General features: G+C 45.4%; 1 protein-coding gene across 2 annotated transcripts in view; it reads left to right on the top strand.

The window, feature by feature from the left end:
• fxn (frataxin) overlaps positions 1-18,816 on the top strand; it is a 106,787-nt gene continuing 87,971 nt past the window's right edge. Inside the window, exon 1 of one of the 2 annotated variants that reach the window (XM_041186472.1) lies at positions 1-236. In XM_041186472.1, the coding sequence (XP_041042406.1) occupies positions 105-236 (132 nt within the window). In that variant the 5' untranslated portion in view covers positions 1-104. The remainder of the gene's footprint in view (positions 237-18,816) is intronic. The other variant, XM_041186471.1, reaches the window with a different exon arrangement.

Genomic DNA, 18,816 nt, shown 5'->3' with positions numbered 1-18,816 from the left:
TCTCCTCCCCCTGCCGTGCGAGCATGCGCAGTCCCGCCGCTTACTCCTCGCAAAAGGGGTAGCCACTCGACTGTCGATGTGATCGCTTGACTTCCCGTTGGTGAATGGCGGGCTTTCTGAACCGGGCCGGGCTCTATCTCTGCTCTTCAATTCGCCGGTTTACGAAACAAACACAAGCAATAGCCGTCCCAAAAATCAACCACGCATCCGTTCCCTCATTCAGCACTTTACCGGCGGTAAGTATTATAGCAGCGACGGTGCTCAGTGTGTCACGTGTCACTGGACGTTATTTATTAAAATGTCATATCGTGACAGACAAACAAATCTCTCTCTTCCCCCCCCCCCCCCCCCGCGCGCAGCGTTGCAGTTGGCGGCTCATTAGCTTAGGATCACGTGATCTGAGGCCCGCGTCTCATCATTGGTTTGATGACACTTCTATCAATACGAGCCCCCCTCTCCCCCGCCCTCGCTCCCCTTCACCAAAGCGGATTGGTTACTGTGCGGTCTAGGGCCCTTGTGATTGGTTAGTTTGAACAGCCAATAGAGGGAGTTGGTGTGCGGGACAGTTTGAGGGCCAGAGGTCATGTGATGAAAGCGCCAGGACTGCGGCTTAGAGGCCATTTGGCCTATTAGGTCTGTGCTGACACTACAAGAAAATCACTTCAGTCCCATTGTGTCTCTAGCCTCTCTACAAGAACAATTCCACCATCCCATGGTGTCTCTACCCTCTACAAGAACAATTCCACCATCCCATTGTGTCTCTACCCTCTCTCTACAAGAACAATTTCCCCATCCCATTGTGTCTCTATCCTCTCTACGAGAACCATTCCACCATCCCATTGTGTCTCTACCCTCTCTCTACAAGAACAATTCCACCATCCCATTGGGTCTCTACCCTCTCTGTACAAGAACAATTCCACCATCCCATTGTGTCTCTACCCTCTCTACAAGAACAATTCCCCCATGCCATTGTGTTTTTACCCTCTGTCTCTACAAGAACAATTCCCCCATCCCATTGTGTCTCTATCCTCTCTACAACAACAATTCCACCATCCAATTGTGTCTCTACCCTCTCTGCAAGAACAATTCCACCTACCCATTGTGTCTCTGCCCTCTCTCTACAAGAACAATTCCACCTACCCATTGTATCTCTGCCCTCTCTCTACAAGAACAATTCCACCATCCCATTGTGTCTCTACCCTCTCTCTACAAGAACAATTCCACCATCCCATTGTGTCTCTACCCTCTCTACAAGAACAATTCCACCATCCCATTGTGTCTCTACGTTCTCTCTCTACAAGGACAATTCCCCCATCCCATTGTGTCTCTACCTTCTCTCTCTACAAGGACAATTCCACCATCCGACTGTGTCTCAACCCTCTCTCTCTACAAGAACTATTCCACCATCCCATTGTGACTCTACCCTCTCTCTACCAGAACAATTCCACCATCCCATTGTGTTTCAACCCTCTCTCTCTACAAGAACAAGTCCATTATCCCATTGTATCTCTACCCTCTCTACAAGAACAATTAACCCTATCCCATTACGGCTCTACCCTCTCTACAAGAACAATTCCACCATCCCATTGTGTCTCTACCCTCTCTCTACAAGAACAATTTCCCCATCCCATTGTGTCTCTATCCTCTCTACAAGAACCATTCCACCATCCCATTGTGTCTCTACCCTCTCTCTGCAAGAACAATTCCACCATCCCATTGTGTCTCTACCCTCTCTGTACAAGAACAATTCCACCATCCCATTGTGTCTCTACCCTCTCTACAAGAACAATTCCATCATCCCATTGTGTCTCTACCCTCTCTACAAGAACAATTCCACCATCCCATTGTGTCTCTGCCCTCTCTACAAGAACAATTCCCCCATCCCATTGTGTCTCTATCCTCTCTACAAGAACAATTCCACCATCCAATTGTGTCTCTACCCTCTCTGCAAGAACAATTCCACCATTCCATTGTGTCTCTACCCTCTCTCTACAAGAACAATTCCACCATCCCATTGTGTCTCTACCCTCTCTGTACAAGAACAATTCCACCATCCCATTGTGTCTCTACCCTCTCTACAAGAACAATTCCATCATCCCATTGTGTCTCTACCCTCTCTACAAGAACAATTCCACCATCCCATTGTATCTCTGCCCTCTCTCTACAAGAACAATTCCACCATCCCATTGTGTCTCTACCCTCTCTGTCCAAGAACAATTCCACCATCCCATTGTGTCTCTACCCTCTCTACAAGAACAATTCCACCATCCCATTGTGTCTCTACCTTCTCTCTCTACAAGGACAATTCCCCCATCCCATTGTGTCTCTACCTTCTCTCTCTACAAGGAGAATTCCACCATCCGACTGTGTCTCAACCCTCTCTCTCTACAAGAACTATTCCACCATCCCATTGTGACTCTATCCTCTCTCTCTACAAGAACAATTCTCCCATCCCATTGTGTTTTTACCCTCCCTCTCTACCAGAACAATTCCACCATCCCATTGTGTTTCTACCCTCTCTACAACAACAAGTCCATCATCCCATTGTATCTCTCCCCTCTCTACAAGAACAATTCCCACATCCCATTGTGTCTCTACTCTTTCTCTACAAGAACAATTCCACCATCCCATTGTGTCTCTACCCTCTCTACAAGAACAATTCCACCATCCCATTGTGTCTCTGCCCTCTCTACAAGAACAATTCCACCATCCCATTGTGTCTCTACGCTCTCTACAAGAACAATTCCCCCATCCCATTGTGTTTCTACCCTCTCTCTACAAGAACAATTCCATCATCCTATTGTGTCTCTGCCCTCTCTACAAGAAAAATTCCCCCATCCCATTGTTTCTCTATCCTCTCTACAAGAACAATTCCACCATGCAATTGTATCTCTCCCCTCTCTACAAGAAAAATTCCACCATCCCATTGTGTCTCTACCCTCTCTCTCTACAAGAACAATTCCCCATGCCATTATGTTTTTACCCTCTCTCTGTACAAGAACAATTCCCCCATCCCATTGTGTTTCTAACCTCTCTCTCTACAAGAACAATTCCACCATCCGACTGTGTCTCTACCCTCTCTCTACAAGAACAATGCCACCATCCCATTGTGTCTCTACCCTCTCTACAAGAACAATTCCCCTATCCCATTATGGCTCTACGCTCTCTCTCTACAAGAACAATTCCCCTATCCCATTGTGTCTCTACTCTCTCTCTCTACAAGAACAATTCCTCCATCCCATTGTGTTTCTACCCTCTCTCTCTACAAGAACAATTCCCCCATCCCACTGTGTTTTTACCCTCTCTCTCTACAAGAACAATTCCCCCATCCCATTGTGTTTCTACCCTCTCTCTACGAGAACAATTCCATCATCCCATTGTGTCTCTACCCTCTCTACAAGAACAATTCCACCATCCCATTGTGTCTCTGCCCTCTCTACAAGAACAATTCCACCATACCATTGTGTCTCTACCCTCTCTACAAGAACAATTCCACCATCCCATTGTGTCTCTGCCCTCTCTACAAGAACAATTCCCCCATCCCATTGTGTCTCTATCCTCTCTACAAGAACAATTCCACCATCCAATTGTGTCTCTACCCTCTCTACAAGAACAATTCCACCATCCCATTGTGTCTCTACCCTCTCTACAAGAACAATTCCACCATCCCATTGTGTCTCTGCCCTCTCTACAAGAACAATTCCACTATCCCATTATGTCTCTACGCTCTCTACAGGAACAATTCCCCCATCCCATTGTGTTTCTACCCTCTCTCTACAAGAACAATTCCATCATCCCATTGTTTCTCTGCCCTCTCTACAAGAACAATTCCACGATCCCATTGTGTTTTTACCCTCTCTCTCTACAAGAAGAATTCCCCCATCCCATTGTGTTTCTACCCTCTCTCTCTACAAAAAAATTCCACCATCCCATTGTGTCTCTACCCTCTCTACAAGAACAATTCCACCTTCACATTGTGTCTCTACCCTCTCTCTCTACAAGAACAATTCCGCCATGCCATTGTGTCTCTACCTTCTCTCTTTGCAAGGAATATTCCACCATCCGACTGTGTCTCAACCCTCTATCTCTACAAGAACAATTCCACATCCCATTGTGTCTCTACTCTTTCTCTACAAGAACAATTCCACCATCCCATTGTGTCTCTACCCTCTCTACAAGAACGATTCCACCATCCCATTGTGTCTCTGCCCTCTCTACAAGAACAATTCCACCATCCCATTGTGTCTCGACCCTCTCTACAAGAACAATTCCACCATCCCATTGTGTCTCTACCCTGTCTCTCTACAGGAACAATTCCCCCATCCCACTGTGTCTCTACCTTCTCTCTTTACAAGGACAATTCCACCATCCGACTGTGTCTCAGCCCTCTCTCTCTACAAGAACAATTCGCACATCCCATTGTGTCTCTACTCTTTCTCCACAAAAACAATTCCACCATCCCATTGTGTCTCTACCCTCTCTACTAGAACGATTCCACCATCCCATTGTGTCTCTACCCTCTCTCTACAAGAACAATTCCACCTACCCATTGTATCTCTGCCCTCTCTCTACAAGAACAATTCCACCTACCCATTGTATCTCTGCCCTCTCTCTACAAGAACAATTCCGCCATCCCATTGTGTCTCTACCCTCTCTGTACAAGAACAATTCCACCATCCCATTGTGTCTCTACCCTCTCTACAAGAACAATTCCACCATCCCATTGTGTCTCTACCTTCTCTCTCTACAAGGACAATTCCCCCATCCCATTGTGTCTGTACCTTCTCTCTCTACAAGGAGAATTCCACCATCCGACTGTGTCTCAACCCTCTCTCTCTACAAGAACTATTCCACCATCCCATTGTGACTCTACCCTCTCTCTCGACAAGAACAATTCCCCCATCCCATTGTGTTTTTACCCTCCCTCTCTACCAGAACAATTCCACTATCCCATTGTGTTTCTACCCTCTCTCTCTACAACAGCAAGTCCATCATCCCATTGTATCTCTACCCTCTCTACAAGAACAATTCCCCTATCCCATTATGGCTCTTCCCTCTCTACAAGAACAATTCCCCCATCCCATTGTGTTTCTACCCTCTCTCTCTACAAGAACAATTCCCCCATCCCACTGTGTTTTTACCCTCTCTCTCTACAAGAACAATTCCCCCATCCCATTGTGTTTCTACCCTCTCTCTACAAGAACAATTCCATCATCCCATTGTGTCTCTGCCCTCGCTACATGAACAATTCCACCATCCCATTGTGTCTCTGCCCTCTCTACAAGAATAATTCCACCATCCCATTGTGTCTCTATCCTCTCTACAAGAACACTTCCACCATCCCATTGTGTCTCTACCCTCTCTACAAGAACAATTCCACCATCCCATTGTGTCTCTGCCCTCTCTACAAGAACAATTCCACCATCCCATTGTGTCTCTACGCTCTCTACAAGAACAATTCCCCCATCCCATTGTGTTTCTACCCTCTCTCTACAAGAACAATTCCATCATCCTATTGTGTCTCTGCCCTCTCTACAAGAAAAATTCCCCCATCCCATTGTTTCTCTATCCTCTCTACAAGAACAATTCCACCATGCAATTGTATCTCTCCCCTCTCTACAAGAAAAATTCCACCATCCCATTGTGTCTCTACCCTCTCTCTCTACAAGAACAATTCCCCATGCCATTATGTTTTTACCCTCTCTCTGTACAAGAACAATTCCCCCATCCCATTGTGTTTCTAACCTCTCTCTCTACAAGAACAATTCCATCATCCCATTGTATCTCTACCCTCTCTCTACAAGAACAATGCCACCATCCCATTGTGTCTCTACCCTCTCTACAAGAAAAATTTCTCTATCCCATTATGGCTCTATGCTCTCTCTCTACAAGAACAATTCCCCTATCCCATTGTGTCTCTACTCTCCCTCTCTCTACAAGAACAATTCCACCATCCCATTGTGTTTCTACCCTCTCTCTCTACAAGAACAATTCCCCCATCCCACTGTGTTTTTATCCTCTCTCTAGAAGAACAATTCTCCCATCCCATTGTGTTTCTACCCTCTCTCTACAAGAACAATTCCATCATGCCATTGTGTCTCTACCCTCTCTACAAGAACAATTCCACCATCCCATTGTGTCTCTACCCTCTCTACAAGAACAATTCCACCATACCATTGTGTCTCTACCCTCTCTACAAGAACAATTCCACCATCCCATTGTGTCTCTGCCCTCTCTACAAGAACAATTCCCCCATCCCATTGTGTCTCTATCCTCTCTACAAGAACAATTCCACCATCCAATTGTGTCTCTACCCTCTCTACAAGAACAATTCAACCATCCCATTGTGTCTCTACCCTCTCTACAAGAACAATTCCACCATCCCATTGTGTCTCTGCCCTCTCTACAAGAACAATTCCACTATCCCATTGTGTCTCTACGCTCTCTACAGGAACAATTCCCCCATCCCATTGTGTTTCTACCCTCTCTCTACAAGAACAATTCCATCATCCCATTGTTTCACTGCCCTCTCTACAAGAACAATTCCACGATCCCATTGTGTTTTTACCCTCTCTCTCTACAAGAAGAATTCCCCCATCCCATTGTGTTTCTACCCTCTCTCTCTACAAAAAAATTCCACCATCCCATTGTGTCTCTACCCTCTCTACAAGAACAATTCCACCATCACATTGTGTCTCTACCCTCTCTCTCTACAAGAACAATTCCGCCATGCCATTGTGTCTCTACCTTCTCTCTTTGCAAGGAATATTCCACCATCCGACTGTGTCTCAACCCTCTATCTCTACAAGAACAATTCCACATCCCATTGTGTCTCTACTCTTTCTCTACAAGAACAATTCCACCATCCCATTGTGTCTCTACCCTCTCTACAAGAACGATTCCACCATCCCATTGTGTCTCTGCCCTCTCTACAAGAACAATTCCACCATCCCATTGTGTCTCGACCCTCTCTACAAGAACAATTCCACCATCCCATTGTGTCTCTACCCTGTCTCTCTACAGGAACAATTCCCCCATCCCACTGTGTCTCTACCTTCTCTCTTTACAAGGACAATTCCACCATCCGACTGTGTCTCAGCCCTCTCTCTCTACAAGAACAATTCGCACATCCCATTGTGTCTCTACTCTTTCTCCACAAAAACAATTCCACCATCCCATTGTGTCTCTACCCTCTCTACTAGAACGATTCCACCATCCCATTGTGTCTCTACCCTCTCTCTACAAGAACAATTCCACCTACCCATTGTATCTCTGCCCTCTCTCTACAAGAACAATTCCACCTACCCATTGTATCTCTGCCCTCTCTCTACAAGAACAATTCCGCCATCCCATTGTGTCTCTACCCTCTCTGTACAAGAACAATTCCACCATCCCATTGTGTCTCTACCCTCTCTACAAGAACAATTCCACCATCCCATTGTGTCTCTACCTTCTCTCTCTACAAGGACAATTCCCCCATCCCATTGTGTCTGTACCTTCTCTCTCTACAAGGAGAATTCCACCATCCCATTGTGACTCTACCCTCTCTCTCGACAAGAACAATTCCCCCATCCCATTGTGTTTTTACCCTCCCTCTCTACCAGAACAATTCCACTATCCCATTGTGTTTCTACCCTCTCTCTCTACAACAGCAAGTCCATCATCCCATTGTATCTCTACCCTCTCTACAAGAACAATTCCCCTATCCCATTATGGCTCTTCCCTCTCTACAAGAACAATTCCCCCATCCCATTGTGTTTCTACCCTCTCTCTCTACAAGAACAATTCCCGCATCCCACTGTGTTTTTACCCTCTCTCTCTACAAGAACAATTCCCCCATCCCATTGTGTTTCTACCCTCTCTCTACAAGAACAATTCCATCATCCCATTGTGTCTCTGCCCTCGCTACATGAACAATTCCACCATCCCATTGTGTCTCTGCCCTCTCTACAAGAATAATTCCACCATCCCATTGTGTCTCTATCCTCTCTACAAGAACACTTCCACCATCCAATTGTATCTCTACCCTCTCTACAAGAACAATTCCCCTATCCCACTGTGATTTTACCCTCTCTCTCTACAAGAACAATTCCCCCATCCCATTGTGTTTCTACCCTCTCTCTGTACAAGAACAGTTCCATCATCCCATTGTATCTCTACCCTCTCTCTACAAGAACAATTCCACCATCCCATTGTGTCTCTACCCTCTCTCTACAAGAACAATTCCACCATCCCATTGTATGTCTACCCTCTCTCTACAAGAACAATTCCACCATCCCATTGTGTCTCTAACCTCTCTACAAGAACAATTCCACCATCCCATTGTGTCTCTACCCTCTCTCTCTACAAGAACAATTCCCCCATCCCATTGTGTCTCTACCTTCTCTCTTTACAAGGACAATTCCACCATCCGACTGTGTCTCAACCCTCTCTCTCTACAAGAACAATTCCCACATCCCATTGTGTCTCTACTCTTTCTCTACAAGAACAATTCCACCATCCCATTGTGTCTCTACCCTCTCTACAAGAACGATTCCACCATCCCATTGTGTCTCTGCCCTCTCTACAAGAACAATTCCACCATCCCATTGTATCTCTACCCTCTCTCTACAAGAACAATGCCACCATCCCATTGTGTCTCTACCCTCTCTACAAGAACAATTCCCCTATCCCATTATGGCTCTACGCTCTCTCTCTACAAGAACAATTCCCCTATCCCATTGTGTCTCTACTCTCTCTCTCTACAAGGACAATTCCTCCATCCTGTTGTGTTTCTACCCTCTCTCTCTACAAGAACAATTCCCCCATCCCACTGTGTTTTTACCCTCTCTCTCTACAAGAACAATTCCCCCATCCCATTGTGTTTCTACCCTCTCTCTACAAGAACAATTCCATCATCCCATTGTGTCTCTACCCTCTCTGCAAGAATAATTCCACCATCCCATTGTGTCTCTGCCCTCTCTACAAGAACAATTCCACCATCCCATTGTGTCTCTGCCCTCTCTACAAGAACAATTCCACCATCCCATTGTGTCTCTGCCCTCTCTACAGGAACAATTCCCCCATCCCATTGTGTCTCTATCCTCTCTACAAGAACAATTCCACCATCCAATTGTGTCTCTACCCTCTCTACAAGAACAATTCCACCATCCCATTGTGTCTCTACCCTCTCTCTCTACAAGAACAATTCCACCATCCAATTGTGTCTCGACGCTCTCTACAAGAACAATTCCCCCATCCCATTGTGTTTCTACCCTCTCTCTACAAGAACAATTCCATCATCCTATTGTGTCTCTGCCCTCTCTACAAGAACAATTCCACCATCCCATAGTGTCTCTATCCTCTCTACAAGAACAATTCCACCATCTCATTGTATCTCTACCCTCTCTCTACAAGAACAATTCCCCCATCCCATTGTATCTCTAGCCTCTCTCTACCAGAACAATTCCACCATCCCATTGTGTCTCTACTCTCTCTCTACAAGAACAATTCCACCATCTCATTGTATCTCTACCCTCTCTCTACAAGAACAATTCCCCCATCCCATTGTATCTCTAGCCTCTCTCTACCAGAACAATTCCACCATCCCATTGTGTCTCTACTCTCTCTCTTCAAGAACAATTCCACCATCGCATTGTGTCTCTACCCTCTCTAAAAGAACGATTCCACCATCCCATTGTGTCTCTACCCTCTCTACAAGAACAATTCCACCATCCCATTGTGTCTCTACCCTTTCTACAAGAACAATTCCCCTATCCCATTATGGCTCTACCCTCTCTACAAGAACAATTCCCCTATCCCATTGTGTCTCTGCCCACTCTACATGAACAATTCCACCATCCCATTTTATCTCTATCCTCTCTCTACAAGACCAATTCCACCATCCCATTGTGTCTCTGCCCTCTCTACAAGAACAATTCCCCCATCCCATAGTGTCTCTATCCTCTCTACAAGAACAATTCCACCATCCAATTGTGTCTCAACCCTCTCTCCAAGAACAATTCCACCATCCCATTGTGTCTCTACCCTCTCTCTACAAGAACAATTCCACCATCTCATTGTATCTCTACCCTCTCTCTACAAGAACAATTCCCCCATCCCATTGTGTCTCTAGCCTCTCTCTACGAGAACAATTCCACCATCCCATTGTGTCTCTGACCTCTCTACAAGAACAATTCCACCATCCCATTGTGTCTCTACGCTCTCTACAAGAACAATTCCCCCATCCCATTGTGTTTCTACCCTCTCTCTACAAGAACAATTCCATCATCCTATTGTGTCTCTGCCCTCTCTACAAGAACAATTCCACCATCCCATAGTGTCTCTATCCTCTCTACAAGAACAATTCCACCATCCAATTGTGTCTCAACCCTCTCTACAAGAACAATTCCACCATCCCACTGTGTCTCTACACTCTCTCTACAAGAACAATTCCACCATCTCATTGTATCTCTACCCTCTCTCTACAAGAACAATTCCCCCATCCCATTGTATCTCTAGCCTCTCTCTACGAGAACACTTCCACCATCCCATTGTGTCTCTACTCTCTCTCTTCAAGAACCATTCCACCATCGCATTGTGTCTCTACCCTCTCTAAAAGAACGATTCCACCATCCCATTGTGTCTCTACCCTCTCTACAAGAACAATTCCACCATCCCATTGTGTCTCTACCCTTTCTACAAGAACAATTCCCCTATCCCATTATGTCTCTACCCTCTCTACAAGAACAATTCCCCTATCCCATTGTGTCTCTGCCCACTCTACATGAACAATTCCACCATCCCATTTTATCTCTATCCTCTCTCTACAAGACCAATTCCACCATCCCATTGTGTCTCTGCCCTCTCTACAAGAACAATTCCCCCATCCCATTGTGTCTCTATCCTCTCTACAAGAACAATTCCACCATCCAATTGTGTCTCAACCCTCTCTCCAAGAACAATTCCACCATCCCATTGTGTCTCTACCCTCTCTCTCTACACGAACAATTCCCCATGCCATTGTGTTTTTACCCTCACTCTCTACAAGAACAATTCCCCCATCCCATTGTGTTTCTACCCTCTCTACAAGAACAATTCCCCCATCCCATTGTGTTTCTACCCTCTCTCTACAAGAACAATTCCATCATCCTATTGTGTCTCTGCCCTCTCTACAAGAACAATTCCACCATCCCATAGTGTCTCTATCCTCTCTACAAGAACAATTCCACCATCCAATTGTGTCTCAACCCTCTCTACAAGAACAATTCCACCATCCCACTGTGTCTCTACACTCTCTCTACAAGAACAATTCCACCATCTCATTGTATCTCTACCCTCTCTCTACAAGAACAATTCCCCCATCCCATTGTATCTCTAGCCTCTCTCTACGAGAACACTTCCACCATCCCATTGTGTCTCTACTCTCTCTCTTCAAGAACCATTCCACCATCGCATTGTGTCTCTACCCTCTCTAAAAGAACGATTCCACCATCCCATTGTGTCTCTACCCTCTCTACAAGAACAATTCCACCATCCCATTGTGTCTCTACCCTTTCTACAAGAACAATTCCCCTATCCCATTATGGCTCTACCCTCTCTACAAGAACAATTCCCCTATCCCATTGTGTCTCTGCCCACTCTACATGAACAATTCCACCATCCCATTTTATCTCTATCCTCTCTCTACAAGACCAATTCCACCATCCCATTGTGTCTCTGCCCTCTCTACAAGAACAATTCCCCCATCCCATAGTGTCTCTATCCTCTCTACAAGAACAATTCCACCATCCAATTGTGTCTCAACCCTCTCTCCAAGAACAATTCCACCATCCCATTGTGTCTCTACCCTCTCTCTACAAGAACAATTCCACCATCTCATTGTATCTCTACCCTCTCTCTACAAGAACAATTCCCCCATCCCATTGTGTCTCTAGCCTCTCTCTACGAGAACAATTCCACCATCCCATTGTGTCTCTACCCTTTCTACAAGAACAATTCCCCTATCCCATTATGGCGCTACCCTCTCTACAAGAACAATTCCCCTAACCCATTGTGTCTCTGCCCTCTCTGCAAGAACAATTCCACCATCCCATTGTATCTCTACCCTCTCTCTACAAGAACAATTCCACCATCCCATTGTGTCTCTTCCCTCTCTACGAGAACAATTCCCCCATCCCATTGTGTCTCTATCCTCTCTCCAAGAATAATTCCACCATCCAGTTGTGTCTCTACCCTGTCTACAAGAACAATTCCCCCATCCCACTGTGTTTCCACCCTCTCTCGCTACAAGAACAATTCCCCAAGCCATTATGTTTTTATCCTCTTTCTCTCCAAGAACAATTCCCCCATCCCATTGTGTTTCTACCGTCTCTCTCTACAACACAATTCCACCATCCCATTGTATCTCTACCCTCTCTCTACAAGAACAATTCCACCATCCCATTGTGTCTCTACCCTCTCTCTACAAGAACAATTCCACCATCCCATTGTGTCTCTGCCCTCTCTACAAGAACAATTCCACCATCCCATTGTGTCTCTACGCTCTCTACAAGAACAATTCCCCCATCCCATTGTGTTTTTACCCTCTCTCTCTACAAGTACAATTCCACCATCGCATTGTGTCTCTACACCCTCTCTCTACAAGAACAATTCCCCCATCCCATTGTGTCTCTAGCCTCTCTCTACGAAAACAATTCCACCATCCCATTGTGTCTCTACTCTCTCTCTACAAGAACAATTCCACCATCGCTTTGTGTCTCTACCCTCTCTAACAGTACGATTCCACCATCCCATTGTGTCTCTACCCTCTCTACAAGAACAATTCCACCATCCCATTGTGTCTCTACCCTTTCTACAAGAACAATTCCCCTATCCCATTATGGCTCTACCCTCTCTACAAGAACAATTCCCCTATCCCATTGTGTCTCTGCCCTCTCTGCAAGAACAATTCCACCATCCCATTGTGTCTCTGCCCTCTCTACAAGAACAATTCCACCATCCCATTGTATCTCTATCCTCTCTCTACAAGAACAATTCCACCATCCCATTGTGTCTCTACCCTCCCTTCAAGAACAATTCCACCATCCCATTGTGTCCCTGCCCTCTCTACAAGAACAATTCCCCCATCCCATAGTGTCTCTATCCTCTCTACAAGAACAATTCCACCATCCAATTGTGTCTCAACCCTCTCTACAAGAACAGTTCCACCATCCCATTGTGTCTCTACCCTCTCTCTACAAGAACAATTCCACCATCTCATTGTATCTCTACCCTCTCTCTATAAGAACAATTCCCCCATCCCACTGTGTCTCTAGCCTCTCTCTACGAGAACAATTCCACCATCCCATTGTGTCTCTACTCTTTCTCTACAAGAACAATTCCACCATCGCATTGTGTCTCTACCCTCTCTAAAAGAACGATTCCACCATCCCATTGTGTCTCTACCCTCTCTACAAGAACAATTCCACCATCCCATTGTGTCTCTACCCTTTCTACAAGAACAATTCCCCTATCCCATTATGGCTCTACCCTCTCTACAAGAACAATTCCCCTATCCCATTGTGTCTCTGCCCTCTCTGCAAGAACAATTCCACCATCCCATTGTGTCTCTACCCTCTCTACAGGAACAATTCCACCATCCCATTGTGTCTCTGCCCTCTCTACAAGAACAATTCCCCCATCCCATTTTGTCTCTCTCCTCCCTACAAGAACAATTCCACCATCCCATTGTGTCTCTACCCTCTCTACAAGAACAATTCCACCATCCCATTGTGTCCCTACCCTCTCTCTACAAGAACAATTCCACCATCCCATTGTATCTCTACCCTCTCTCTACAAGAACAATTCCACCATCCCATTGTGTCTCTACCCTCTCTCTACAAGAACAATTCCCCCATCCCAGTGTGTCTCTCTCCTCTCGACAAGAACAATTCCACCATCCAGTTGTGTCTCTACCCTGTCTACAAGAACAATTCCCCCATCCCACTGTGTTTCTACCCTCTCTCGCTACAAGAACAATTCCCCATGCCATTATGTTTTTATCCTCTCTCTCTCCAAGAACAATTCGCCCATCCCATTATGTCTCTACCCTCTCTCTACAAGAACAATTCCACCATCCCATTATGTCTCTACCCTCTCTTCAAGAACGATTCCACCATCCCATTGTGTCTCTGCCCTCTCTACAAGAACAATTCCACCATCCCATTGTGTCTCTACGCTCTCTACAGGAACAATTCCCCCAACCCATTGTGTTTCAACCCTCTCTCTCTGCAAGAACAATTCCCCCATCCCATTGTGTTTCTACCCTCTGTCTACGAGAACAATTCCACCATCCCATTGTGTCTCTATCCTCTCTACAAGAACAATTCCACCATCCAATTGTATCTGTACCCTCTCTACATGAACAATTCCACCATCCCATTGTGTCTCTACCCTCTCTACATGAACGATTCCACCATCCCATTGTGTCTCTGCCCTCTCTACAAGAACAATTCCACCATCCCATTGTGTCTCTACGCTCTCTACAGGAACAATCCCCCCATCCCATTGTGTTTCTACCCTCTCTCTACAAGAACAATTCCATCATCCCCTTGTTTCTCTGCCCTCTCTACAAGAACAATTCCACCATCCCATTGTGTTTCTACCCTCTCTCTCTACAAGAACAATTCCCCCATCCCATTGTGTTTCTACCCTCTCTCTCTACAAGAACAATACCACAATCCCATTGTGTCTCTACCCTCTCTACAAGTACAATTCCACCATGGCATTGTGTCTCTACCCTCTCTCTCGACAAGAATAATTCCGCCATCCCATTGTGTCTCTACCTTCTCTCTTTACAAGGACAATTCCACCATCCGACTGTGTCTCAACCCTCTCTCACTCTACAAGAACAATTCCACATCCCATTGTGTCTCTACTCTTTCTCTACAAGAACAATTCCACCATCCCATTGTGTCTCTGCCCTCTCTAAAAGAACAATTCCCCCTTCCCATGTGTCTCTATCCTCTCTACAAGAACAATTCCACCATCCAATTGTGTCGCTACCCTCTGTACAAGAACAATTCCCCCATCCCACTGTGTTTCTACCCGCTCTCGCTACAAGAACAATTCCCCATGCCATTATGTTTTTATCCTCTCTCTCTCCAAGAACAATTCCCCCGTCCCATTGTGTTTCTACCCTCTCTCTCTACAACACAATTCCACCATCCTATTGTATCTCTACCCTTTCTCTACAAGAACAATTCCACCATCCCATTGTGTCTCTACCCTCTCTCTACAAGAACAATTCCACCATCCCATTGTATCTCTACCCTCTCTCTACAAGAACAATTCCACCATCCCATTGTGTCTCTACCCTCTCTCTGCAAGAACAATTCCACCATCCCATTGTGTCTCTGACCTCTCTACAAGAACAATTCCACCATCCCATTGTGTCTCTACGCTCTCTACAAGAACAATTCCCCCATCCCATTGTGTTTCTACCCTCTCTCTACAAGAACAATTCCATCATCATATTGTATCTCTACCCTCTCTCTACAAGAACAATTCCCCCATCCCATTGTGTTTCTACCCTCTCTCTCTGCAAGAACAATACCACAATCCCATTGTGTCTCTACCCTCTCTACAAGTACAATTCCACCATCGCATTGTGTCTCTACCCTCTCTATCGACAAGAACAATTCCGCCATCCCATTGTGCCTCTACCTTCTCTCTTTACAAGGACAATTCCACCATCCGACTGTGTCTCAACCCTCTCTCACTCTACAAGAACAATTCCACATCCCATTGTGTCTCTACTCTTTCTCTACAAGAACAATTCCACCATCCCATTGTGTCTCTGCCCTCTCTAAAAGAACAATTCCCCCTTCCCATGTGTCTCTATCCTCTCTACAAGAACAATTCCACCATCCAATTGTGTCGCTACCCTCTGTACAAGAACAATTCCACCATCCAATTGTGTTTCTACCCTCTCTCTACAAGAACAATTCCCCCATCCCACTGTGTTTCTACCCTCTCTCGCTACAAGAACAATTCCCCATGCCATTATGTTTTTTTCCTCTCTCTCTCCAAGAACAATTCCCCCATCCCATTGTGTTTCTACCCTCTCTCTCTACAACACAATTCCACCATCCTATTGTATCTCTACCCTCTCTCTACAAGAACAATTCCACCATCCCATTGTGTCTCTACCCTCTCTCTACAAGAACAATTCCACCATCCCATTGTGTCTCTACCCTCTCTCTACAAGAACAATTCCACCATCCCATTGTATCTCTACCCTCTCTCTACAAGAACAATTCCACCATCCCATTGTGTCTCTACCCTCTCTCTGCAAGAACAATTCCACCATCCCATTGTGTCTCTACTCTTTCTCTACAATACAATTCCACCATCGCATTGTGTCTCTACCCTCTCTAAAAGAACGATTCCACCATCCCATTGTGTCTCTACCCTCTCTACAAGAACAATTCCACCATCCCATTGTGTCTCTACCCTCTCTGCAGGAACAATTCCACCATCCCATTGTATCTCTACCCTCTCTCTACAAGGACAATTCCACCATCCCATTTTGTCTCTACCCTCTGTACAAGAACAATTCCACCATCCAATTGTGTTTCTACCCTCTCTCTACAAGAACAATTCCCCCATCCCACTGTGTTTCTACCCTCTCTCGTTACAAGAACAATTCCCCATGCCATTATGTTTTTATCCTCTCTCTCTCTAAGAACAATTCCCCCATCCCATTGTGTTTCTACCCTCTCTCTCTATAACACAATTCCACCATCCCATTGTATCTCTACCCTCTCTCTACAAGAACAATTCCACCATCCCATTGTGTCTCTACCCTCTCTCTACAAGAACAATTCCACCATCCCATTGTACCTCTACCCTCTCTCTACAAGAACAATTCCACCATCCCATTGTATCTCTACATTCTCTCTATAAGAACAATTCCACCATCCCATTATGTCTCTACCCTCTCTACAAGAACAATTCCCCCATCCCATTGTGTTTCTACCCTCTCTCTACAAGAACAATTCCATCATCCTATTGTGTCTCTGCCCTCTCTACAAGAACAATTCCACCATCCCATTGTGTCTCTGCCCACTCTACAAGAACAATTCCACCATCCCATTTTATCTCTATCCTCTCTCTACAAGAACAATTCCACCATCCCATTGTGTCTCTGCCCTCTCTACAAGAACAATTCCCCCATCCCATAGTGTCTCTATCCTCTCTGCAAGAACAATTCCACCATCCAATTGTGTCTCAACCCTCTCTACAAGAACAATTCCACCATCCCATTGTCTCTCTGCCGACTCTCTACAAGAACAATTCCACCATCTCATTGAATCTCTACCCTCTCTCTACAAGAACAATTCCCCCATCCCATTGTGTCTCTAGCCTCTCTCTACGAGAACAATTCCACCATCCCATTGTGTCTCTACCCTCTCTACAAGAACGATTCCACCATCCCATTGTGTCTCTGCCCTCTCTACAAGAACAATTCCACCATCCCATTGTGTCTCTACGCTCTCTACAAGAACAATTCCCCCATCCCATTGTGTTTCTACCCTCTCTCTACAAGAACAATTCCATCATCATATTGTATCTCTACCCTCTCTCTACAAGAACAATTCCCCCATCCCATTGTGTTTCTACCCTCTCTCTCTGCAAGAACAATACCACAATCCCATTGTGTCTCTACCCTCTCTACAAGTACAATTCCACCATCGCATTGTGTCTCTACCCTCTCTATCGACAAGAACAATTCCGCCATCCCATTGTGCCTCTACCTTCTCTCTTTACAAGGACAATTCCACCATCCGACTGTGTCTCAACCCTCTCTCACTCTACAAGAACAATTCCACATCCCATTGTCTCTCTACTCTTTCTCTACAAGAACAATTCCACCATCCCATTGTGTCTCTGCCCTCTCTAAAAGAACAATTCCCCCTTCCCATGTGTCTCTATCCTCTCTACAAGAACAATTCCACCATCCAATTGTGTCGCTACCCTCTGTACAAGAACAATTCCACCATCCAATTGTGTTTCTACCCTCTCTCTACAAGAACAATTCCCCCATCCCACTGTGTTTCTACCCTCTCTCGCTACAAGAACAATTCCCCATGCCATTATGTTTTTTTCCTCTCTCTCTCCAAGAACAATTCCCCCATCCCATTGTGTTTCTACCCTCTCTCTCTACAACACAATTCCACCATCCTATTGTATCTCTACCCTCTCTCTACAAGAACAATTCCACCATCCCATTGTGTCTCTACCCTCTCTCTACAAGAACAATTCCACCATCCCATTGTGTCTCTACCCTCTCTCTACAAGAACAATTCCACCATCCCATTGTATCTCTACCCTCTCTCTACAAGAACAATTCCACCATCCCATTGTGTCTCTACCCTCTCTCTGCAAGAACAATTCCACCATCCCATTGTGTCTCTACTCTTTCTCTACAATACAATTCCACCATCGCATTGTGTCTCTACCCTCTCTAAAAGAACGATTCCACCATCCCATTGTGTCTCTACCCTCTCTACAAGAACAATTCCACCATCCCATTGTGTCTCTACCCTCTCTGCAGGAACAATTCCACCATCCCATTGTATCTCTACCCTCTCTCTACAAGGACAATTCCACCATCCCATTTTGTCTCTACCCTCTGTACAAGAACAATTCCACCATCCAATTGTGTTTCTACCCTCTCTCTACAAGAACAATTCCCCCATCCCACTGTGTTTCTACCCTCTCTCGTTACAAGAACAATTCCCCATGCCATTATGTTTTTATCCTCTCTCTCTCTAAGAACAATTCCCCCATCCC

Source organism: Carcharodon carcharias, chromosome 4 (genome assembly GCF_017639515.1).
Source record: "Carcharodon carcharias isolate sCarCar2 chromosome 4, sCarCar2.pri, whole genome shotgun sequence".
Taxonomy (NCBI): Eukaryota; Metazoa; Chordata; class Chondrichthyes; order Lamniformes; family Lamnidae; genus Carcharodon; species Carcharodon carcharias.
This window is presented reverse-complemented; position numbering and strand designations above follow the sequence as displayed.